General features: G+C 39.9%; 1 protein-coding gene across 6 annotated transcripts in view; it reads left to right on the forward strand.

The window, feature by feature from the left end:
• Positions 1-26,909, forward strand: part of NPAS3 (neuronal PAS domain protein 3) — an 821,267-nt gene that overhangs the window by 741,029 nt on the left and 53,329 nt on the right. For all 6 annotated transcript variants that reach the window (XM_054028282.1, XM_054028283.1, XM_054028280.1 and 3 more), the window contains one exon: positions 2,864-2,982. In XM_054028282.1, coding sequence (XP_053884257.1) covers positions 2,864-2,982 — 119 coding nt within the window. The remainder of the gene's footprint in view (positions 1-2,863; positions 2,983-26,909) is intronic.

Raw genomic sequence — 26,909 nt, forward strand, 5'->3', positions numbered from 1 at the left:
TGGGAAGCACAAAGAATGCAGGATTGTTCTCTTGAACATCACCAATTGAAGCAAAGTAGGACTTTCCCAGATTCTTGCTTTTTTGCACTTCTAAAATGCCAAAAGATCTCTTTAAACATGAAATGTTTTAGATTTTCATTCTGATGGCACTTAGATTGCTATTCTCCTTTGATATAATTGAAAAAAATATTATTAAATGGCTCAGTGATTAACATTTAAAATCAACTCTTGGGCATTCGCAGTGGCCATATTCCACCGTTTATCTCTCTGCAAATCTCACATTGACGTCAGTAGGTATGTTCTGTGCATGTAGCAAGGGTAGAATATGTCCCTGTGACTTTTTATCCTACCTTTAAAATACCATATGCATAATGATGATTAACATTATTAAACAACATTGCATGATATAATGTTCACTGAAAGATATATAGGTTTTATAGATATGTTAAGGTCAAATAATGTCAAGCCTGTGATACAAGCTCAAAAGAACCCAGGAAATATTCAGTGCCAAGGATACTTTACTAAATATAGGTTGTTTCACTTTTCTTCAGAAATGTGAATTAAGGATAAAAAATGTTCTCATCTTTACATTTCTTGGGTATGATATGTTCATGCCACAGCTTTAATTTTATTCAGATGCAAGGTTTTGTGTGTTTAATTAACATTACTTCTGCGTGTTTAGGTAATTACCATTACAACACATGGGGACATGTCGTACTTATTGCCTGTATTAGGGTATAATGCGCTGGACTGCAACTACTGCACATGTTAAGCTGATTCTCGCATTTCTTCACACAGCAGGAAGCACCCATGCTGTGGTTTCTTAATGTACTCTTAAAGCACTGTACTGTAGGCAGTAATAATTAATAATGATTCTCATATCACAAGTACTGCTTGTATTCTGGTTGGCCCTTCATTGCTGTATCAGAGTTCCAGTAACCTTGACCCTGAAATACATTTCCTTTTTTTGAAAGTTTCATTTCTTAGATGTTGCAAACATGATATTGTTGAGCAGAGCTGAATTTTTTGAGGCCAGGTTTGTGGCATGGATTCTGATGGCTTCACGTTTGTTCAGGTCTCTAAGGACCAGCACCAATAAATGTGAAAGAGACAACAGTAGATTGGCATACTTTTCCATTTCCACCAGGATGAAAAAAAAAGCTCTAAATTAAGTCTAACCTTAAATGTATAATCTGTCCTTGGGAAAAAAAAAAAAAGGATATAGCATCTTCAAGCTCTCAGCATCCCTTACGAGAAAAAATTGGTTCTAAGGGTCTCTGATCTTGTGTTTTAGTAAAATAGAACTGCACGGCTGACTGACAGTTCTGATCTAAAGCATTTACGTTTAAGTTTTGATCTCTCTGCTTTTGATTAAAACTAATGAGCTCATTTAATTCAAAATGGGAATCTCTGATAAGAGAAATAAGGTTGATGTGATTGGATTAGAGGGGCAAATTAAACTCTTAGAGCAGAAGTTTGTGCTTATATAGTGTATTAAAAAGCTGTTGGCGTATTATGGCGTGTTAGATGATGAGAAAAATTTCATAGTAATTCATATTTAATCAGAAGAAATGAAAGTACTAAATATAACATGGCTCTGCTTTTCCCTCGAGTGATAAAGAGCTGTACATTTAAAATGACATCGAATTCATGCTCTCTAAAACAAAAAACCTTAAAAGAGATACTAAAGAAAGGGGCATTCTTGTCAGCAGTTTCATCATAACAGAGTTGAAATGCCATAAATACAAGAAAACGTGACCACATTAGAACAAGCACAACACAAGATAATCCTTAGCTCACAAGCAAGCAGGGTTTGTATGTGCTGCATATCAAATGCTTTTATAAATACTTGGAATGGTTTTGACCAGTAATTGATCATATTCTCTAAAAGCACAGCAACAAGGTATTTTTCTTGATTTTAAACAATTTTTTTATTCATTGTTGCTTATAATAACTCCTTGGAACTGAAATATGTTTCATTCCCAGCAGTTGTTTGTTGTAGAGTTGCTCCAGAAGCTTCTGTGAATTATTTGTTAGAAGAAAACATTGCATAGAAACCTTTGGCTTGAAAACAAAAGTATTAAAAAGTTGCATGGGGAACATGGTGATATTACATTCCCTAAATCTGCATATATTATTTTATCATACTTGGCACATACCATTTGTTCTTATCTACTATATGTCTTGTGGCTAAGGCATCTGAACACAAAGATGTGGTCTGTAGTTTCAAAGAGGAAACTTCACTTAACGCTAAATGAATCTTGAAGCCGTTCCATCGTCATTAGTCACTAATACCTAATTATTATTGTTATTATTGCCAATCATAATAGTAGTGCTTTTCATCTGATGGTCACGTGGTGCTTTCTGGGTATTAATTAACCCAAACTAATGGGGAAACTGAGGCATCAAGAGCTGAAGTGTGACCAAGGTGTCACAGCAAACAAAGTAGGGAAAACGGGGGATAGAATACTGGATTAGAATTTGCAGATGTAGTTCAGTAGACAGCCTTGCCTCCCCAATAACACTGACCATGTCACATAACATTAAGAAACTTCACAATTAAAAAAAAAAAAGCTAGCAGCATAATTGCGTAGGAAAGAGTTAATGAGGCAACTTCGTGTTTAAAATTCTTTGAGACATTAAGAAAAAAGAACCTGAAAATGAGAGTTACTGTTTGTACATATATTTTTCAAATTTTTTTTGCTAAATAAACATTTTGTAAATGAGGTAAATTGATTACAACACTCAGCATCCATCAGTCATTTATTTTTAGCGAGTTCAAGGATTGCACCTGAGAAATAGCTTAGAGGGGCTGTATAAAAATCTAAATCATCTGTGTATGTATTTTTTTTCTATTCCCTAGTGGAATCAACAAGCCCCAGTCTACTAACCACTGACAACACCCTAGAGCGCTCTTTTTTCATCCGAATGAAATCTACTCTGACCAAGCGAGGAGTGCACATCAAATCATCAGGATACAAGGTAAGCTTTGCTCTGCAACATGAAATATTGACATCTTCAAATTATCCAACCTTATGTCAAATGTACATATTATGTTCATTTTTGCTCCATGCTTACCTCACTGTATGTATATTAATAGACAAGGGAATTAAGCATTAATTGTTTAAATTTGCTTCACATTCATTATTAAAATACAGGTGGTACATTTTTCCTCTATGAGATTTTGAAAATGCACTAAACCTCCGTTATACTAGTCTTCATTATGAACAACACTTTTTTTTTTACACTCAAAATACTAGTCTTCAAAGGATGGGAGTGTATTAAGCCAAGAAAGGTAAGTCAAAATAATATCCCTATTAATATTAGAAAATTGCCACACATAAATGTTTTCATAATCTTTTTTTCTAGTTAGTTTGACTTTAGGTCATATCTCAGAGTGATCATCATACCAGCTTTCACCAGATGGAATGCTATAGATATTTAATGCTTTCCACCATTCAAGCTGAAGTAGACAACAAGTTACACTGAATACTCTTCCACCATTTTTCTTATGCTGTCTGCCCATGGGGCAACTGCTGTAAGGGCTGACTTCTTCTCAAGAAACATTACATTGTTGGATTTCTTTAAGAGGTGAAGCTCTCATCCTCCTTAACAACAATTTCATTTTTCTTTAATCGTATATAACCCATAGTGCCTATGGCTAGAAATGGCTTTGCTGCACATCAAAAGTATGAGGGAAAGCACATTTTTAGCATTGTCATCTTCTGAGATGAAATGTCGCATCCATTAAATATTGTGACAAATACCTGAGTGACACTCCAGGACTTAAGGAAGTGGGCCTGAGCATGTTTACATATTTAAAGAAGATGTGTCAGTGATCTTTTTAAAACTTTGAACAGTATTTTTTAGTTTAGAGATGGAGTAGAGTAGTTTGGAAATAGAATTCTTCACTTCACCCAACTAAAAAAAAAAATCTCTGTGAATATAACATCAAGGTACTGGTGAAAATATCTTCCTTGCAAGTAAATGAGTTGGAGTCTTTTTGTTGAATGGTGTCTGGATCTTGGTGATTTCAAGTTGTTGTTAATGGGATTTAGAGTCTTTCACTCCAAGTCACTGATTTCATAAGGCACCAAAAGTTATCATCGGATGGCTGTTTAGTTGTCAACACTTGAATGGATGGTCTCAATACAATTCATACTGGGCAGGTTGCCACATCACAGAAAACATTGACACTGGGACCTTCGTTGGCAGTTCTGGGAGGGAGGCAAAGGAATGAATGGATGTGGAAGTTGAACAACCCTCTCACCCTTAGGCTATGTCTATACCACTCGCCACTTTTGGTGGCATATAGGGTGGCATAGCTACAAGCCTCAGTGAAAAGCAAGCTCTGCTTACACTGCCATGTGTATATGTCAGTGACAGACTGTGGCAGGGGGGAAGCCGCAGGGAAAGCTTCAGCAACAGAACCTTTCCCCACTTGTCAGAGTCTTTACCTTCAGTGGGGAAGGGCTCCAGCAGTGGGGAGCTAGCAGAGCCTTTCCTATCAGCCTCCCTATTGCTGGAGTCCTTACCTGCAATGAGGAAAACCTCCAGCAACAGGGAGCTGTGGGTTAGTCTTTCCCTCCAGCAAGAAAATGCTCTAGCAGCGGGGAACTGCCACAGCCCTTCCCTGCTGCCTTCAGGCTGCCAGTGTCTTTCCCTGCTGCTGGAGTCTTTTCCTATGGCAGAGAAAGATTCTAGCCACTGGGAGGCTGCAGGACAGTACACGGGTAAAAATAGCAGTGTAGATGGGGAGGCATGGCTTGGGCAAGTAGAGAGCTATGTAGGGTACGTACTTGGGTAAGTACCCACACCCTTCAGGCGTGCCTGTACTCTATTCACCCTAGCCAGGCCTCACTGTCTACACTGTTACTTTAACCCATGCCGGGAGTGAGAGCTACTTGAGCACATACTCAGCACATCGTCAAAAGAAGCATGCAGTGTAGATGTAGCCTTAGACATGGTGCCTCTAAGCTAGGACTTGGTTACACTGGCAGGGAACTTGCATCGTAGTTGGCTGTGCTGTAATTGGATTGTGAATAAGTAGAAGAATTCACTTTTCAAGATTTTCAATCTGCCATCTTTCACCAGCAGTGAATGTTACAGAATACGGGAAACTGGTCTCATGTCCTGAAGTTTCATCCTTATCTCTCTCCATTTTGGCTGTATTCCTATAATCCTATGTTGGTGTAGGCCCAAATAGGGGGCCACATCATCTACTATGGAACAGCAAAACAGGATTGGTCTTTATCTCTGTTAAAATAGATTTATGCCACACTTTTAACATGTTTTAAAGATGTTTGTATAAGAATGTTCTGGGGGGTTGTCTGTTTTGTTTTATGAAAGAAGAAAAATACACTTTTTTTGGAAGTGTTGAAGTTCAGACAGTTTTTGAACTATAGTTTGAGACACTATAGTTAAGGCTACGTTTAGATAGTTGTCCATAGCATAATGACCCCTAATAAAATGATATATTGACAGCAGGAAAAGTGAATCATGTACATTTTTAAATCAACATAAGACCTTTTTTATTTAAATATAATTCTCAATTTTTGTAATTTATATCCAAATATAAAGAACACATCAGCCTTTGTTATTAAACCTGCCAAGAAGAATAAAATTCAATTGCTCTAGTGAGTGCCAATGACACTTACAGGAAAGCTTCCATCTTCTTTATTGACCATCAGAAATCCAGTGGTAGACCAGAGTCAAGCCCTCCAGAACCTTTTTGGGTCCAGGCATGTTTTATTAAAATAAACAAAAAGGACAAAGAGCCTTGTGCAACGGATAGGCAACTAAAAAATAAGATAGACAAAGGAAGGAGCACTATCCAAATTGCACTGCAGCTGTGGACATGCCACAAAGAAAAGACACATGACTGCCCCCAATATGAAAAAGTAGTGCAGCATAGCAAGGCACACAGCGGAATTCTGTGCCATGAGACAATGTGGGATCACTCAGTAAGTCCTGCTGCTCTAAAGGCTAACCCAAGAAACGGCTTCTATAGACAGTAAGTGAATCAGATGATCCATGAGATGTTTGGGCAGTCTGCACAATGGGAGAGCCCCTGCCTCAGAAGAAATTGCGTAAGATTGAGAACGGGTCCGAAAATGAGATTGCTGAATCATTTGTATTGATCTAGTCCATCCCCCTTTAGGACAGATTTAGTTAGTCCTAAATTATCACTACAGATGAAAGCCTAGTCTCTTGTCCTTTAAATTATGTTCATATAAACAGCTGTTTTTATCTAGAATAGGGAAATCATTACATGATTCATCTGACCCCGCCTCCCCATTCTCTTTTCAGTGTGTTCCATCTTCCTCCTTTTCCTGAATAGAGCTTCGCCCATGCTTATGCTGGGAGCTTATAGGGAAAGATTATACATGCATTGTTGTATATCTATTTTATTTTCAGGAAGTAAACCAAAAACATATAAGAGTAAAGCAAGAAGGCATGTAGTCATCTGACAAAACACAATGAAAACAAATAAAAAGAAACAATGATAATGGTTCAATTCACTGCAAACCTCAGGATTTATTACTGTTACAGCTGTTATCTAAGATACATGATGCCAAGGCTTACTGTGCTTCTCATTGCTAGAAATGTATCACTTTATCTTTTTTCTGCCTTCTTTCATCAATATAAAGAGACCTTACCTTTTTTTGGATTTTCTTTCCATTTTATCTGCTTCCCTCTTTGTTTTCCTCGGGGGGTGGGGGTATGCCTCATCCGTCTCTTAAACACTCAGACCTGAGTTCAGAGTTTATATTGTTCTACTTTTAGACATGATCAAAGCCAGTTTTAATTGAAGACGATGTCAAATCAAATGATACGTTTCCTGATCCACTGTGATATGTTGTGATGATCAGGATCTAATACCTCTGCACCCAGGGCCAACGGGGACGGGGGGGGGCAGCACAAATTACTGGGGCCCGGCAGTCCGGAAGGGGCCCCGGCTTCCCCCCTCCCCCTCCGTTGGCCCTGTTTAGCCGGTCTGCCCTTGCTGGGGGGCCCGAAAAAATTCCGGGCCCGGCTTCCCCCCCTTGTCGGCCCTGTTTAGCTGGTCCACTCTTGCTGGGGGGCCCAAAAAAAAATTTTCACCGGGGCCTGAACCCGCTCTCGGTGGCCCTGTCTGCACCTCCCAGGATACTAGGCATCTGACAGGGGGTGGGGCGGAAGTGGGAGCATGTCCCCATCCTTCTGCCCAACAGCCTGCAGGGCAGGCCAGCCAAAAGGATGGTACAGCCTGTACAGTCACATTGTATACTTGACCACTCTATATCTGTATATAAAAATAATGTTGAAAAATGTGTACCTGCAAAACTGAAAAAATGTTTGAAAGTCTGTAAAATAATTTACACAAATTAGTCTTTGTGGTCTAAGTTAATTACTTTTTTCTACTGTCCAGTGCTAATTTTCTACACACTAGTTTATAATTAGACATTTTCACATGGCTGTGTTCTCTATTGTGAAGTCTCTTTTAAAATCGTAGTAAAGTTGGTAGCCAGTTGCATATTAATTTTAGTGCTTGAAATCCAAACTTTCTGTAGAATTTACATTCGCATTCAGAGTTCTCATAATGCCAGATCATTTTCTTGAAACTCCCGATTTTTTTCTAATTTCTAGTTTACCTCAGTTTAATGTTTTAGGCTACGTTTACGCTACTGAGTGATTGACACTGCTCCGATCAATGCACTGGGGGTCGATTTAGTGGGTCTAGTGAAGACCCGTTAAATCGACGGCACAGTGCTCTCTGATTCCGGTACTCCACCGGGAATGAGAGGAGGAAGGTAAGCCAATGGGAGACGCTCTCCCATCGACCCAGCATGGTGTAGACACCGCAGTAAGTCGACCTAAGTTATGCTACTCCAGCTACATGAATTTAGGGAGTTGGATGCCTGCCTGCCCTTTGTGCCTTTTGAAAATCTCACCTTTAAGGATTTAGATCTTTATCTGCAAGATGTCTATGCTCTAGAACTGGGCTGCAGTAGATGCTAAACAGGTGGGGAAGGCCTGCTTCTTTTTTAAAGGCCCACCAGGGGGTGTTCCACTGTGGACTTTGAGCCATCCTGCTCGGTATTAACAGATGGCTCTACTACTGAAAACATTCCTGGCACCACTTTGATTTTTAAACACTTATGCTGCAGCACAATCATGGAAGGCCAAAATTTACTCCATATAGTCTTACCTATTTTTAGTTGAATTAAAAGATTTAAATGAACCATAAATGATCATGATTGCCAAGTCTCTATTGGTTGGCTAGAACCAGTGCACCAGTTGCTTGATTCCAGACATTTCTTTCTGAATCTTTAGAACTAAGGACCAAAATGTTAATATTCAGTAGCCTGATTTTTAGGGGGAGCTGATCACCTTCAGCTGTTACTGACTTCAGTGGAAGTTGTGGCTGTGCAACACTCATGAAAATCAGACCACTTTTATTGTGGTATCCAAGTATGGATTTAAGTTTAAGCAATCAGGTTTGAACAGTTTGGTCTAAATTCTTTACCTCTCTTTCATTATTTTGGTCCTGAATGCTTTTCATTTTTGGATCTCACAAATGAATTTCTGTCAGGCTTCCTTATCTTTCCTGATAAGATAGGACCTGAGAGCACAGCGTGACCTTTCTATACAAGAAGCAAGCTGTAGAAGTCAAAATTTCATCACAAGGCTCCAGCCACACCACCTTGAGTCACACTAACCCAGGGAAGGAGGAATAAGAAACCAACATCAGGAAACATATTATACAGAGAATTTTCTAAATGTCAGCACATACTTATCCCAGTTTCCTCAGCAATGAGGAGACTTGCAGGTAATTTGTCAGAGAGGAAGAACTGATCTAGAATTTGCCCATGTAAATCGATGACCTTTAGGCAAAAGGAAGCTTGTCTGTTATTAAGGATGCAGCATTCTTAGAAAAGAACACAACACTAACATGCCAATCTGAGCTTTATGATGTGTCTGTAGTAAGTGAAGGCCCAGTATGAGGCCTGAGGCCTGAACTAGAGTAATGGTCAAGACTTCACTAATATAAAGCAAAGTTAAGCTGTGAGACAGAGGCAGGCCCTGCTCACAGAAGCTGGCAAGGAAAGGGCTGATGTTGTATAAATATATATTCACCTAACAAAGTTAAACTATAGACATGGTACCAAGACATACTATACTGGAACATTCCACAGATAACATGGAACAGGCCGACCCATCCCAATGACAGGGGCAAAAGGGTAAAATGATGGACAGAGTTGTTTTGATCGAACCAACATGTACAAGGTGAGAGGCGGCACCTTACTATGTAGAAGGGTTGTACCTTGCTGCGTAGAGGGGTTGCACCTCAATACGTCAGGAGTGATGTGTAACTTGTTTGTACCTGTGTATAAGAATGTATCCCTGGGGTGGTGTCTTTGTCTGGCCGAGGGGGCAGTGGAAAGTCCCGCCACTGACTGAGCCGGGTCCATTGCCAAGAGGCATCTATTAGTAGTATGCCCGGTAGACTAAGTAATCTACGGGGAACTGCAATTGTGTCTGAGGTCGCAATAAACCTACTTGACGTGACTTTGCATCTTACTAGACTCTGTGGTTATTGGGGGTTCTCGTCGGGTTTGCTGTGTCAGCTATCTGCAGAGCTGGGACACCACACAGAGGGAACACATGCACGCAGCCGAGTGATATCAACATAGGAGAAAGCAGAGCACCACACCGGTAGCATCTGACAACAGTGTCTACCTGTAAATCTACCAATATGGTGGAGAAAGAATGATCCTGGGACTAGGGTTATCTGGGTTCATTGCCTGGCTCTGCTATAGAATGGTTGTAAGATCTTGGGTAAGTCATAGGGTCATTTTTTCCAAAAGAACTCAGTTCCTATTTAAGCACCTAAATAAAGTGGCCTGATTTTCAAAAAGTACACCGCACCTGCCAGCTCCCATTGTTGTCAAGTTCTTATTCTAAATGCTGAGCACTTTTGAAATGGAAATGCCAACACCTCCCTACCTCAGAGAGATACTGAGAGAATGCATTAATTAATGTGTGAGATGCTCAAATATATGCTGATATGGACCATGTAAGAAGGTAGCTAGCTACTCTTATGTAAAAGGCCTTTTCAGTAGCAGTCAATGGAGACCTGGAAGGACTCAGGCTTTGATCATTGACCCAGACTTCCTCATGATGACTGCAGATGTAATATTCTTGACACCTAAATCACTGTTTCTCCTGAATCTCGTCTTAAATTTTCACACAGCCTTTGAGTTCTGACTGCAGGTGCAATACGTTCCATACTGTGTAAATGGAGGCTGGCTTAGCTCAAAAACTAGATTCTAAAAGAGAAGTAAAATATTAAGTTAAGCAAACTCAGTCTTTCAGAGAGAGATCAGTTATTTCCATCCATAAATCCACTTCTCATAGAATAAACAGCTATAGAGAATATCATCACAAATTTAGCAACAAGGGGTCCTGCTTTTGGTCACACAGCATCTTAAATCTGGAGCTAACTCCATTAAAGTCAGTGAGGTTATATTGGTGTAAAACAAGTGTGAGATCAGCAGTCAGTCCTATACATATTAAAATATTCCAGAAAGAAGAAGAGAACCTAATTATGTTATTCTTTAAGAAGGACCACAGACTACAGCATATGTGCAGCACATTCATTGGCAACTATAGTCATCTGGATTTTTTGAACGTATAGGGGAATATGCATGTGAATTATTTGAACAGTTATGTGAATTTTAAACACATAAGTGAATGTTTTGTAAGTTTGAAAGGGAGGAACTTACAAAGTTCACAGGGCTAGAGCCTATCATTTGCTGTACTAATAAGCAGAGAGCAGTGGAAAGAGAATGGTGGCATTCTCTTCTCACCACAAAAATAACCAGACAAAATATCTCATGGCACATAAGTGTGTGCTAGGAGAAATCACTAGCATGCACCATGTTCCCAAAGGGGAAGGGTCTGTTGAAGCAAAGGTGTATTCAGTTCCCAAAGTTGACTAGCGTATCCACTGCTGTCATCAGCCAGTGAGTGATTATTGGCAGTGGATCAACATGCTCAGTAGAGCAGCCATATGAGCCCCACAGTTCGTGTGGGTCTGCCTACTAGTCTGGCAGGATTTCTTGTGCAGAAGATGCTCCTGCTAACACCCTTGCTCATTCTTGCTGCTCTGCTAAGCTAGTCCCAGTGGAGGGTTTGGCCCACTTCCCTTTGCCCATGTAAATATTTTATAAAGTGTTCCTCTGTGTGTGTCCCTTTTTAGCCAACCCCACAACATGTCACAGTGGCTCAGTGTTCATAGAATCCTAGGACTGAAAGGGACTTCGAGAGATCTTCTAGTCCAGTCTCCTGCATTCAGCACTACCATGTTGCTATCCAGAGTAGGCTAGGAAAAAACAAGGAGTTGATTAATTGAAAATGATGCATCTGATGCTAAGCTAGTGTGGAAGACCACCACACGTCTGTTCCTTTCTGCAGAAACAGTCCATCTGTCCACAAGTGGTGGTAATATTTTATTCAACTAGCAACTGTAAGCCAGATTCAAACCCTGTTGTATGCAGGTGAAACTGAACTGAATTTCATGGAGTTGTATCTGCTACTAGCAGGACTGAATTCAGCTCAATATGTCTGTGTGAGAACATTCATTTCTCAGTTTTTGCATGTCACCCAGATCTGGTAAAATGAAGTTAGCAATGGCTGATTAGGAAACATAAAGTTCATGATCCATAATCACAGCGTCTTCTCTTAATAGATATAGTAAGTTAAACATCTGATGTTAGGTATGCTTCTCCTCCCATTTGCACCCATTTTACTCCAATGTATTACCATTGGCTTCAGTGGAGCTATTCCTGATTTACATGGTGTAAGTAAGAAGACAATCAGGCTTCTTGCAGATAATATAACAGTGATGTTTCAGTGTTCTTCTGAAAGTCAGGTGAACTGTGGAATAAAAAGACTATTTCCAGAAGAAGGTTCTATAATTATTTCCATAGTGCTCAGAGTGTGTCTGAAATATTCTGCATCTATAAACGTAATTATATTTTTGTAAGAATAAATGTAATTGTTTCCATTTGAGTGTTGAAACAAGAACCTTCTTTTTCACCCTAGACTAACTGCTTCCCTCATGCATTAACTTTCATATGCCCAGGCAAACATACCTTCATTTTTCTTTTAAATATTGCGTACTGTTGGAGGATAAGAACTGGTGGGGGACAGTACAATACCCCATGATATGTAAACAATTATCCAAAATATAATAGATCATCTTTTAGCAACAATACGGTATAATAGTTAAAAGAATAAGCTTGTGTGACCCTATGAGCCTTCTCCCTGTTGTCTTCTAGCCCTTATAAGTAACAAGTGGCTATGGGTAGGACTGGAATAGAGGACAGTTGAAACCCAAGTTTCCAGGAAATCAGCTCCTCTATGGAGGAAGGTGCCCCTTGTAGCACCAGTGAGTGGAAGTAACTGGTAGATCTGAAAAGCTCCATCTTCTTTTCCTGTTGAAGCTAAATGAAGATATGATGAAATAGGGGAATGACTGATTTGATATTTCAGTGTAAAATATGACAAGTTCCTGACATGTTATGAAATTGGGTGTGGGTGTGTGTATTTGGAGTTTGTAGGACTGTTTAGCTAGAGGGAGGCAAAAATACACAAGACTCTCAGGACCAATTTTAAAAAGGAAGCATTTTTTTCATTGTTTCCTTTACATCAGTTAGTAAATATTTTACTAAGAAAATTACTTGGAAAATTCTGAATAATGTACTATAAATATCTCCTGAAGAGAGTTATTCACTAAACTTGAAGACTCCATTCAATTATTAACGTCTGATTAACATTGCACAGGAGTTCATAGGGAAGGATCCCACAAATCTCCTCATTCTCATGCACCTAGCACAGCTGCCAGGGACAACTGCAGGTCTTGTACTCGAGGGAGGGCAGGGATTGTGCAGGAAGGAGGTAAAGCCATGGAACTTCCTCCCTCCTTCCACATTAGCCCATGGAGAGGTCCAGGGTGCTGGGAGACAATTTTCCTTTCTGAGGCCAGGGGGTGGTATAGCACCCTCTACTGAAGCCACTGGCTAACTGCAATAATCTAGTTAATTGTATCATTTAATATAGACCTTACTATAAATGCATTCTGAATGGCGTCTGATTACCTGATTAGGACTAAGATTGTGCAACCATGCAATTATATAACTACACAGGCTGGGACTCATTAGTAAATTTGCCATTTTTGAAATCATATGCCCTTCAAAGTGAAAAAAATAGTAGAGAAAATACCTTTAATGAAGAGTTTTCATGTTCATTAAAGATATCTGACATAATCATGAATCCATTCACTGTTTGTAATTTTTTCTTCACTGTTCTCACTATTTTCCTGATACAAATACATAATGTGATATGCTCGGCATCCACATCTCCATCAGAAGGAGGCCACTTCTTTGTTAGTTTCATGAAAGCTATCCTGGTTGAAGACATGTAGCCTGTTTAGCATACTGTCTGTCCATGTGACAATTCTTCATGCTTTGTTTTTGCTGTAACAGATCCATTTTTTTCTGTCATTGGATAGCGATGTTGTAAACACTGAATGATCCCATCACATAATTAAGGAGAAGCTGGAAAGCATCATTACCTCCTACCTTTTATTTTTTACCAGTGTTTCTTCTCAAGTTTCCTGTTATTTTGTATCCAGGTTCTCACCTGCATCGGCATCATCGTGTCATTATTGTTTTATTGCCTAATCTTCAGTATTCATCATCTTCATTATATTAATGAATTTATCCTTGAAACGCCCCTCAGTGTTAGGAAAAATATTCAACCCATTTTACGGATGAAGCACAGCAAGATTAAGTGACTCACCCAAGATCACACACAAAGCTGTGACAGAACCAGGAATTGAACCCAGTTCCAATTTAGTGCTTTAACCCTAGCCCATTCTTACGTCTATTATAGGTATACTGCCAAATCTTCTTCCATGTTCCTGTAACTGATAGTTCAGCTCCTGTAATTGGTACCTCACTTGTTTTGATTGCTGACCTGTTAAAATGAAATGCCAAATAATAAACTATTAGACCCAGCAACTTGAAGTTTACTAGAACCCTAATGGGGAACACTGGAGAGGACTTCCCTAGTTCACCTCACAGAACAGCCATGAAGAGAAGAGACAAAAGGGAAGGGAAAGCCATCTTCATCCTGGAAGCCAGTATGGGAGAAAATATAGGGCTCCCTGCCAGCAGAGGGGAGAGGGAGAGGAAAGGGACAAGGAGACGAGGCTTCCCCTTTTTCAAGCAAGCAAGGAGGAGCCAGTACTGTTTTGCCTCTATCTGGAGGGGTGGATTGTAATTTCATGGGATGCATTGTGGTGTTGGCCTGTTGGGCTTTTGCCCACCAAGTAAATGACAGTCCTAAGGAGAGGAAGAAGGCCTATATTTAAACAGAGATGCCAAAGAGAACATAGAATAATACTCACCAAGTCTGTTCTTTTTATATAAATGAATATTTTATTAATGTTATCAATAGTTTTTCAAAACTGTAATACATTTTCCAACTCCAAAGAGGTACCGGCTTTAGGATTTATCTGGCTCCTACATTCTATAGATACTGTTTGTGAAGTGGGACTTCCAGCTTATAGCCAGCAGTTCAAATTGACCAGTGTTCTGTTTCCTTGGCTCCTGACTCTGTGTCAGGTCCTTGATACACTAAATAAAAGTAATGTTTTCTTCAGGAAAAAACCCTAAATATTAAATCACAATTAAGTATTGTGTAAAATGTATATGTGTGAAAATATTGGGATAAAGTGCCTGATTCAGCACTGCCTTGCACCTTATGTAGCTACTTTCACCTGGGCAAAGAGAGTGCAAAATGGCAACAAATCTGAATTCTCCATTCACTCACATTTTGCACCATTGTTCATTCACTTTTACATGTGTAAATGGCAACAAAAGGTGCAAGGTCCATAGTTTTTGTAGCCCAGCTTTGCTTATTAGAAATAATAATATTTAGCATTCATAGACAGCAGTGTTGCCCTATAGATCTCGAGGTGGTTTAAAAAGATGTGTATACATTTTTATTCCCATTTTACAGATGGGGAAACCAGAGCACAGAAAGATTAAGTGATTTTCTCAGTATCACACATGAAGCCAGTGGCAGAATGCGGAGAACCACTATCAGATACCCTGATCCTCTGGGTTTGTAGCTTTATCCTGATGCAGTAACTTGTGTACAGGGGATACACTTGAATGCTGCTGCTGCCTTTCTTAGAGGGAAAGTTGGCCACTATCCATATAATTTTAGCTCTATCCATATATTTCAGAAATTTCCAGAAGTTGGATTTTTTTCATATCCAGATGTCCATTTCTCCATTTCTCTAGAGTTGTTTGAAACATGGCCCTTAAAGAAAAAAAATAAAGAAAAATGGTTATTCTGCCATTTCTAAATTCTGAGGTACTTGCCCTTGATTTATTCCATTAACTATAAGTTTTGTACAATCATAGGAGCAAAGGAATATCATATTCTCTATGAGGCTTGGAGAAAACCTATCTTAACCAATAAGAAGGCACAATGTAGATGTTTGGTTGTAATGATTTCAGTGTCTTCTTTTTACAGCATCATTAGGAAGCTGTCATTCTAATAATAATAATTCCCTTTTGACATCATGGAGGTAAAAAGAAATCATCGCTGACATCAAAAATGAGGTAATATTTCAGCAGTATTATTTCACTGAAGATAAAATGGAAGTCTTTATTACTCCCAATGCTTTTAAAGAAAGCTGAGCAAGGTTTATACTGATCCTGGAGCTTATACACTTTAATACATCTATAACCAGTACGAAATAAGTAATTTTAATTGTTATTACAATATTTTTTTAACATGGCTCTTCCTAAAAACCAACCATTTTGTGACTGGTTAAAAGAAATACATCAGTTTTTGGTAATAATTGTGGAAAAACAAGGCTTTCTTAATTTCCACCAATAACTGGGAAACAAGAAAATGAAAAACAACCCGGTATATTACAACTGAGGATAATTTTTCACCCAAATGTAATTGTAGAACTGGTATTCCAGAGTCCATGTAGAATGTATACAGAGGTCTGAGCTCTGAGTAGGTGACTTATTACATATTTTTATGAATAGGTATTTCATTCTCTCTTTGAATGTCTTGTGCACATTTCTGTATGAATTGCTTGTTATTAAAAGGACACTGATAAGGTCTGTTTCATCACTTGTAAACAATATGTTTTACACTTTTGTTTGTAAAATCACTTTGGAAACTTCTAGCTGAAATTGGATTCTTTACTACCATTCTCTCCACCCCTTAGGTAGTCATACTAACTTGTAATTGTATGTTCTATCTAATCTGTTTCTCCATCCTAAACTAATGTAATGTGGATATTTATGTAGTACTTGCAATTATGGTACCTGGACACCTAATTGAATCTGCCCAAATATGCCTGAACAAGCATATCTGCCTAAACCCAACACTGTTACTTAGGCAAAAGTCCCATTGAATTTGGTGGGAATTTTCCCTGAATTAATGACTGCAGGATTAAGTCCTTCATAAGTGGTGGGCTGTTGGTGGTGTTCTTTATTTTTTCCCTAAGAATCATTATTTTTTAAATAAGGTGGAAATCATATAGACTTTGCAAAGACCTAAGAAAGAAAACCTGCGTCAAGTTTTGAGCCTTACAAACTTGACAGCATTTCTTTAACCAAAAGAAGTATTAAGAATTATGGATAACTCCATGGTTTCACTTTACACTGGTGATCACCTCCTTGTAAATAGAAAAAGTGATGTCTCTTCCTGATCAGAAGGCCCTGATTATACTGTTTTATAGTCTTTCCACTGACCAATTATATGTGCTCAGTGCAACCTTTCATGCAAGGGGACCCTGGTCCAGTTGGCTGGTAGAAAAGGGGCATTGCCTCTTTAAAGGCTCCCCTACAGTGGGTGAGTATAGGGTGACCAGACAGCAAATGTGAAAAATTGGGACAGGGTAGGGGCTAATAGGAGCCTATATAAGAAAAAGACCCCAAAATCGGGACTGTCTCTATAAAATCGGGACATCTGGTCACCCTAGGTGAGGAGGAGGAGGGGGAAGGTTTACAAGGATGGACAGGAAGGGCAGGAATCAGTTGGGGTCAGGTCAAGAGAAGGTCACTGCACTGCCCTTCCTGCTGACTGAAAGAGTGGGGTGGTACTTATACCCTTTACAGTCCCAGAGAGGCCCTCTTTTACCAGGATGGGGCTGGCAGCATCCAGCCATTCATGAACTTGGCAAAAGGACTAGGCTCCCTCTTGACCCACTGTGGCTATTACACTATTTACCCTTTTCCTTAGGGGGCTGCGAAGGAATTTTTCCTTCACCCCAGATTGGCCAAGGCATGGTGGGTTTTTCCACTTTCCCAGAGCAGGCCTGGGACCCGGTGGGGTAGAGTAGAGGGATTTGGTTATAATGTCTCAACTTAGTACATAAAATTTGGGGCAGATGTCCAATTCAGGTGCTTGGTATGGAAGGGATATGGTTATCAGATAAAATGGATTGGAAAAAAATTTGAAGGAAATCATCTCTTATGGGAGCTGAGTAAGGCATATTTGGGGCTCCTACATCTCAGAAAGCAGGGAGCTGACCGTCCTCCTCTTTTCCTAGCCCAGTGTAAGGAGCTGTGGAAGGGAATTTGGGGCTCTAACGTCAGGAACAGTGGGGAGCCATCCAGCCTTCCTTGTATAGCTCCCCCTTCACCGCATATGAGCTGAAATTCTTTGGATTTCAATAGAAACAAGTCTTATTTTATGCATACATAGTTTGGATTTTTTCCTCAAGAATTTTTGCGTGCATGAATTGAATGCTTAATTACATTTCCTGTAAACTGAATAAGCCTTTCCACTTTTGGAAACTTTTTGCAGTGTCTGTGCATGTTTTCTCACTGTATGAAAGCTAATATGAAACACTAGTGTATCTTGTTGAAAACCATTATCTGAGTTGGTTTTTATTTTCCGTGCTCAAGTGATTGGAGATTTCCTTTTTACCAAATAATAGAATGCTATCGATGCTAATGGTAGTTCAAGAAGTTGTATATCTACAAAGGTCATGTAGATTAGTTCAGTGCACTTTCACCTCTCTGTCTGAGTCTAAGATTTCTGTTTTAAGTCAATTCCCAGGAAAATCTTCCGTCTAGTCTGTCTTTTTTCATTACCACACGTAGAAAGTAAGGAAAGGGGAACTGGACAAAGTGTTTTCTGCATGTACGAAGAAGCAAAAAGCTGATGCACAATAAACAACTTGCATTATGGGTTCTTTTCAGTCACTTTATAGTTAGATGCATTCATAAATTTTGATACGGTTGTAAGAAGCAGACTTTGATGGTACAAAACTCACAGAAGAGCTTTAGATCACTGGAGCAACCACAGATGAAGTTTATGTTGACAATTTATCAGCTCTTCTCCGTCAAGGAAAATTGTTTTTTAGTGCCTGCCTATTAGCAATCACATGCATATTATGAAATTGAGTTTTGGGGAGGACAGCCTGCCATCTATCTTTTCTATAGTTTTTTGCAATGCATCAAGCTAAAGTTAAAACTTTCTGTGTTTCAAAATTATGTAAAATACACTATGTCCATAACATAGACACTTAGAAAGAAAAATAGACTAAATACCAATGTAAATCTTAACTTACAGACTTTATAAACGTACAACTTTTCATGCCATACTTAATATATTATCTTTGAGTGCTCTTCATATTCTACATGCACCACAATATCAGCCAGTAAGCTATTTCTCTTATTTCAGTGTTGCTGAACTATTAATTCATATCTCAAGAAGTGTTAAAATGTTTTCTTAACAAGGCCTGTATGAATTATATTTTGTACTATCGAGCTGCTAAGGCCTGATGTGGAAAATGAAAAAGATGTGTTTAGTTTCTCTTCTGTATTCCAATATGCTAAGATTTTAATCAATAATACTGTTTTCCTGTAACAATACCTGCTTCAGAGAAAATCTGCTGTGTAGCTGTCAGGATTACACCTCTCAAAATATGCCTGTGATGATTCTTTTAAATTGATAAAAACAGTACATTCTGCTATGTAGAAGGATTGCTGAAAAGAATATTCCCCGGCCCTTTCATGTGTAACAGCGCTTGTATGGCAGTACATTTATTGTGCTATAAATTCCATCACTGATTTTGGCCAGTTCAGATTGATTCTGCAGTAACTGTAAGTAATGAACCTTACAGACAGAGCCAAACGGGGGGGAAAAGCAAGCCAATAAACTTCTGGCTGTAGGAATACAAATTGTAGAGTTCATTTAGCTGCAGTTTTTATCAAATCATGCAGCCAGTACCCCACAAAACAGGAAAATATATCCAACAAAATATCCAGTGCCATAGCCCTGCCTTGCTTTAAATTTAGCAGCTAAACTGGGCACTTAATTATTGAAAGCACATTTTTGTACCAAGTGTCCTGTGGGTTTCACCTCAGATTTGAAGAAATTGAAATATAAGGAAAAGTGGTGGCAGAAGTATATTCTACAGGTGACAAGGCCAAATCCTGCTCCGTTTCACATCTTGTCCAGCTCCAGTAAGGCCAGGCACCAGTGGGATTTCATGGGGTAGAAATTAGTGTGGAAATCTGGCCTATTGGCATAATTATTAATTCACAAGATCTGAACATTTAAATGCCACTGTAATTTCTAAGATCATTGGAAGTGTTTCCCTTTTCTTACTGAAAAGTCCTACAGAACTGAATGAGAAAAAATGATATCCTTTTTATTGGTTATTTTTTAATCATCCCATAGAATTGATTGCAGACATTATATCCTTGATAAAGAATTCTATAGGATATTTTTTTAAAAACTATAAAAAGGATATCATGGTCTGCTAAGGTTTTTAGATTAATTTCTGTACAATCTTATTGCATTCCATAGAATCCTATAGATCTCATCCTATTAAACTAAACTAAAATAGAAGTTTTCCATAATGGTTTCAACAGAAGGCCATGAGCATGTAGACTCTGGTTCTACAAACCATGTGTACTTAGCAGTAAGCACATGAGTAGCCCCACTGAAGTCAATGGGCTACTCACATGATAAAAGTTAAGCACCTGCAAAAGTTTTTGCAGGATCTGGCCTAAGTCAGTATGGAAAGAGGTGGGGCCTAGATCCACAAAAGTATTTAAGCACCTAACTCCTATTGAAATCAGTGGAGGCTATGCACCTAAATACCTTTGACAATCTGTGATATCCTGTAATACAATTCTCTTGATATAGCTGTCAGCAACATTACGCGAGGAAGTAAGGTGGATATTTTAGTCTCCGTGAAAAGACATGTCTGGTTTGATGTATGTACATAAGTCATGGCTTGCATACTTATATACCTTACAGTGTGTGCATCAGGAATGGAGTGCACTTGGGGGGGGGGGGGGGGACGACGACACCTATTTACTTTTGCACATGCACTTTTGAAGATTAGTGCCTAACAGTGCAATTCAAATGATTTTTCTGAAAGCATCTGTTGATTCTGAGTGGTTTTACATGATCATTCTGAGTAGAAGGTACTTGAGGCTAAACTTCCTTACGCCACAGAGAAACTTTTTGTCTACAGCATTCTCCCAACCTCTCTCTTCTATATGATTTTACTTTATTAATGCACAGGACCAGGAAACAGGAATGTTTGTAGCAATCTGCCTGGAACTTGGAAGGGAGGACACAGGTTGCATGAGGGAGGAGTTTGGAGGAAGCACCAACAAGCCAATCTGCGTTCACATGACTGGGAATGATAAGCTGCAGTTGGAGCAGCTCTATGAATAGTCACTTTAATAAACAGACCATTTAGTTTAACAAGGCTGGAATCCTCTCATGTTATTAACCAGAACATGGTACACAAACTACTCCTCGTCACCTATTCAATATAATCAATTCAAAGCATTAAAAAATCATGAGTCCCCCCCCTCCAAAAATCATGATATTGGCTTAAAAATCATGAGATGTTAAAAATAATAATCATAGAATCATAGAAGATTAGGGTTGGAAGAGACCTCAGGAGGTCATCTAGTCCAACCTCCTGCTCAAACCGCGACAAACACCAACTAAATCATCCCAGCCAGGGCTTTGTCAAACCACGCCTTAAAAACCTCTAAGAATGGAGATTCCACTACTTCCCTAGGTAACCTATTCCAGTGCTTCACCACCCTCCTAGTGAAATAATTTTTCCTTATATCCAACCTAGACCTCCCCCACTGCAACTTGACAACATTGCTCCTTGTTCGGTCATCTGCCACCACTGAGAACAGCCTAGCTCTATCCTCTTTGGAATCCCCCATCAGGTAGTTGAACGCTGCTATCAAATGCCCCCTCACTCTTCTCTTCTGCAGACTAAATAAGCCCAGTTCCTTCAGCCTCTCCTCATAAGTCATTTGCCCCAGCCCCCTAATTATTTTTGTTGCCCTCCGCTGGACTCTCTCTAATTTGTCCAAATCCTTTCTGTAGTGAGGGAGCCCCAAACTGGATGTAATAGTCCAGATGTGGCCTCACCAGTGCCGAATAGAGGGGAATAATCACTTCCCTCTATCTGCTGGCTATGCTCCTACTAATGCAGCCCAATATGCCGTTAGCCTTCTTGGCCACAAGGGCACACTGTTGACTCATATCCAGCTGTCTGTTCACTGTAAGCCCCAGGTCCTTTTCTGCAGAACTGCCGCTTAGCCAGTCAGTCCCCAGCCTGTAGCCCGGGATTCTTCTGTCCAAAGTGCAGGACTCTGCACTTGACCTTGTTGACCCTCATCAGATTTCTTTTAGCCCAATCCTCCAATTTATACAGGTCACAATAGACCCTATCCCTACCCTCCAGCATATCTACCTCTCCCTGCAGCTTAATGTCATCCGTGAACTTGCTGAGGGTGCAACCCATCCCATCATCCAGATCGTTAATGAAGATGTTGACCAAAACCGGCCCCAGGACCGACCCCAGGGCACTCCGCTTGATACCAGCTGCCAACTAGACATCAAGCCGTTGATCACTACCCGTTGAGCCCAATGATCTAGCCAGCTTTTTATCCACCTTATAGTCCATTCATCCAATCCATACTTTTTAACTAGCAGGCAAGAATACTGTGGGAGACCGTATCAAAAGTCAAGATATATTATGTCCACCACTTTCCCTATATCCACAGAGCCAGTTATCTCATCATAGAAGGCAATCAGATTGATCAGGCATGACTTGTCCTTTGTGACTCCATGTTGGAAGGATAAACAAAAATAGATCTGTGACTAGGGTTTTAGATTCCAAAAGGGCTAACTTTAAAAAATTAAGGAAATTAGTTAGGGAAGTGGATTGGACTGAAGAACTTGTGGACCTAAAGGCGGAGGAGGCCTGGAATTACTTCAAGTCAAAGTTGCAGAAACTATCAAAAGCCTGCATCCCAAGAAAGGGGAAAAAATTCATAGGCAGGAGTTGTAGACCAAGCTGGATGAGCAAGCATCTCAGAGAGATGATTAAGAAAAACCAGAAAGCCTACAAGAAGTGGAAGATGGGAGGGATCAGCAAGGAAAGCTACCTTATAGAGGTCAGAACATGTAGGGATAAAGTGAGAAAGGCCAAAAGCCATGTAGAGTTGGACCTTGCAAAGGGAATTAAAATCAATAGTAAAAGGTTCTATAGCCATTTAAATAAGAAGAAAACAAAGAAAGAAGAAGTGGGACCACTAAACACTGAGGATGGAGTGGAGGTTAAGGATAATCTAGGCATGGCTCAATATCTAAACAAATACTTTGCCTCAGTCTCTAATGAGGAGCTTAGGATAATGGCAGGATGACAAATGGGAATGAGAATATAGAGGTAGATATTACCACAGCCGAGGTAGAAGCCAAACTCGAACAGCTTAATGGGACTAAATCGGGGGGCCCGGATAATCTTCATCCAAGAATATTAAAGGAACTGGCACATGAAATTGCAAGCCCATTAGCAAGAATTTTTAATTAATCTGTAAACTCAGGGGTTGTACCGTATGACTGGAGAATTCCTAACATAATTCCTATTTTTAAGAAAGGGGAAAAAAGTGATCCGGGTAACTACAGGCCTGTCAGTTTGACATCTGTAGTATGCAAGGTCTTGGAAAAAATGTTGAAGGAGAAAGTAGTTAAGGACATTGAGGTCAGTGGTAATTGGGACAAAATACAACATGGTTTTACAAAAAGTAGATCATGCCAAACCAACCCGACCTCCTTCTTTGAGAAGGTAACAGATTTTTTAAATAAAGGAAACACAGTGGATCTAATTTACCTTGATTTCAGTAAGGCATTTGATACGGTTCCACATGGGGAATTGTTAGCTAAATTGGAAAAGATGGGGATCAATATGAAAATTGAAAGGTGTATAAGTATCTGGTTAAAGGGGAGACTACAACAGCTCATACTGAAAGGTGAACTGTCAGGCTGGAGGAGTTCCTCAGGGATCGGTTTTGGGACCAATCTTATTTAATCTTTTTATTACTGACCTTGGCACAAAAAGTGGGAATGTGCTAATAAAGTTTGTAGATGACACAAAGCTGGGAGGTATTGCCAATACAGAGAAGGACCACGATATCATACAGGAAGATCTGGATGATCTTGTAAACTGGAGTAATAGTAATGGGATGAAATTTAATAGTGAAAAGTGCAAGGTCATGCATTTAGGGATTAAAAACAAGAATTTTTGTTATAAGTTGGGAACTCATCAGTTAGAAGTAACAGAGGAGGAGAAGGACCTCACAGTATTGGTTGATCACAGGATGACTATGAGCCGCCAATGTGATATGGCCGTGAAAAAAGCTAATGCAGCCTTGGGATGCATTAAGCGAGGTATTTCCAGTAGAGATAAGGAAGTGTTAGTACTGTTATACAAGGCATTGGTGAGATCTCATCTGGAATACTGTGTGCAGTTCTGGTCTCCCATGTTTAAGAAGGATGAATTCAAACTGGAACAGGTACAAAGAAGGGCTACTAGGATGATCCGAGGAATGGAAAACCTGTCTTATGAAAGGAGACTCAAAAAGCTCAGCTTGCTTAGCCTAACCAAAAGAAGGCTCAGGGGAGATATGATTGCTCTCTATAAATATATCAGAGGGATAAATACCAGGGAGGGAGAGGAATTATTTAAGATCAGTACCAGTGTGGACACAAGAACAAATGGATCTAAACTGGCCATCAGGAAGTTTAGACTTGAAATTAGATGAAGGTTTCTAACCATCAGAGGAGTGAAGTTCTGGAACAGCCTTCCAAGGGGAGCAGTGGAGGCAAAAAACATATCTGGCTTCAATACAAAGCTTGATAAGTTTATGGAGGTGATGGAATAGCCTAATTTTGGCAATTAATTGATCTTTGACTATTATTGGTAAATATGCTTAATGGCCTGTGATGGGATGTTGGATGGGGTGGGATCTGAGTTACTACAGAGAATTCTTTCCTGGGTGTCTGGCTGGTGAGTCTTGCCCACATGCTCAGGGTTTAGCTGATTGCCATATATGGGGTCGGGAAGGAATTTTCCTCTGGGGCAGATTGGCAGAGGCCCTGCTGGGGGGGGTTCGCCTTCCTTTGCAGCGTGGGGCACGGGTCACTTGCTGGAGGATTCTCTTCACCCTGAAATCTTTAAACCATGATTTGAGGACTTCAGTGGCTCAGACATAGGTTAGGGGTTTGTTGCGGGAGTGGGTGGGTGAGATTCTGCGGCCTGCGTTGTGCAGGAGGTCAGACCTGATGATCATATTGATCCCTTCTGACCTTAAAGTCTATGAGTCTATGAAAGAGTTACATCAGGGTGAAGATGTGGGTCTGTCATTCCAGATGAGTGACACTTGGCAGGTAGGAAACCTCCAAGGTTGTCATGAAGGTACAGATAGTGCTCCTACTGAAGTCAAGGGCAAATCCCCCATTTATTTCAATAGGAGTGAGTCTGAAATAATCACACACTTGAAAGTTGGGTTGTTGTCTTTTGACTCGTTGCTTTGAAAAGTACAAATCCCAGATAACCAGACTGGTGCTTGGTTAGCACTGCAAAAGGTGAAAGAGAGAGAATTCCTGTAACATTCTCTTGTCCTTTAATAAAACAGAGAGAAAAGCCTAGTTAAACACAAGAAATGTTGGAAGATGTCATGAAACACCACCACTGGATCTCACATATAATGTGATTAATTTGAAAGTTATTTTCTGGTAACCTGTTCTTCAAAAAATGTATTTTTGGTGGCATATTAGTAAAAGAAATTAATTACTCTGTGTTAAACTTGCCAGCTTTTGGATTAATTGCATGAGCACAATAATCAATTAATAAATGTTTAGCAAACAAGGGAAAATCAGTGAATTAAGAATTACTAAATTGATTCCAAGTGCAGATAATCCAAGAGACAGCCATAATTCTTCCATGTAGACCTAAGAACAGGAATCTTGTCTCAACAGTTCCTGCTCCCCATTTGTCCACACCTGGCATTTAAAACAATGCAGTTTTATTATGATTTTTACAAATAAATTACTATCCATAATCTAACTTGTTACATTAAGTGGATTACAGAAACAAATCATACATAGTAGTCCATTTGTCACTGTCAAGGAGAAGGTCAGAGCTTTTCAAAGATCATTCATCTCTACGTGAAATAAAAGTTGGCTTCTCCGAAAGAAACCAGATCCTCGCCAGGTGGATCACAACTGATTGGCTGGGTGAAATTCTCATTGCAAAGAATTTTAACCACAAAATCTGCTTGATTTTGAGTTTATGAAAATTTCACAAAATTGGAGTAATTTTGACAAAATGCAGTGTGAAGTACATTTCACTTTCTGGACATTTATGAAAACTTGGAAAGCCTCTTTCACTCAAATTTATATTTGCAAATTCTGAAAAAGCTGAAAGAGGAGAATATGATGGCGCTGTATCCTTACAAGCCACAGTGCATATAAGCACATTTGCTCATAGCACACTGGTCTGGGATCCTGGCACTCCTGATTTGTTCCCACCATTGCTATTGATCATATTTAAAAATGCTTTGTATGTCTGTATCAATTTACGAACATTATATAATTGTGTCTGACAACTACCATATAAAGCAGGTATTTATAATTGCTCCCATTCTTCAGAGTGGGGAACTAAGACTCAGAGAGATTAAATGATTTACTTAATATCACATAGCTAGGTTTTTTTTTTCCAGAACCAGGATCTCAACCCATGTTTCCTGAAGGCCACACTAATGTCTAATACATTAGATTACAGTACTCCCTTACTAACAGCACCAGACAAATCCCTCTTTGTGTCTCAGTTTAAACATGTGGGTTTAATTATACTTATTTACTTACTCTACCTGTGGCTATCGACATTGGGTCCGACAGGGATCAGTTCTTGGCCCTACACTATTTAACATTTCTATCAATGACCTCGAAGAAAACATAAAATTATCACTGACAAAGTTTGCAGATGAGACAAAATTGGGGGAATAGTAAATAACAATCAGGACAGGGCACCGATTTAGAGCAATCTGGATCACTTGGTAAACTGGGTGCAAGCAAAATTTATGTGTTGTAATATAGCTAAATGTATACAGTTAGCAGCAAAGAATGTAGGCTGTACTTAAAAGATGGGGGACTCTGTCCTGTGAACAGGGCTGGCTCTAACTTTTTTGCTGCCCCAAGCAGCAAAAAAAAGCGCCGCCCCACTGAGCCCTGCCCCCCGCCGAGCGCCGCGCCGCCGGAGCCCACCCCCCCCAAGCGCCGCGCCGCCGGAGCCCACCCCCCCACACCGAGCGCCACACCGCCGGAACGCCCCCCCAGTGCCGCGCCCCACGCCGCCCCCACGCCGCATGCCGCGCCGCCGGAGCACCCCCCCCCCCCGCGGAATGCCGCGCCGCGCTGCCCCCCGCCACTCCAAGATTGGCCGCCCCTTACCAGGGGCCGCCCCAAGCATGTGCTTGGTTGCC

This window comes from Malaclemys terrapin, chromosome 4 (genome assembly GCF_027887155.1).
Source record: "Malaclemys terrapin pileata isolate rMalTer1 chromosome 4, rMalTer1.hap1, whole genome shotgun sequence".
Classification (NCBI taxonomy): domain Eukaryota; kingdom Metazoa; phylum Chordata; order Testudines; family Emydidae; genus Malaclemys; species Malaclemys terrapin.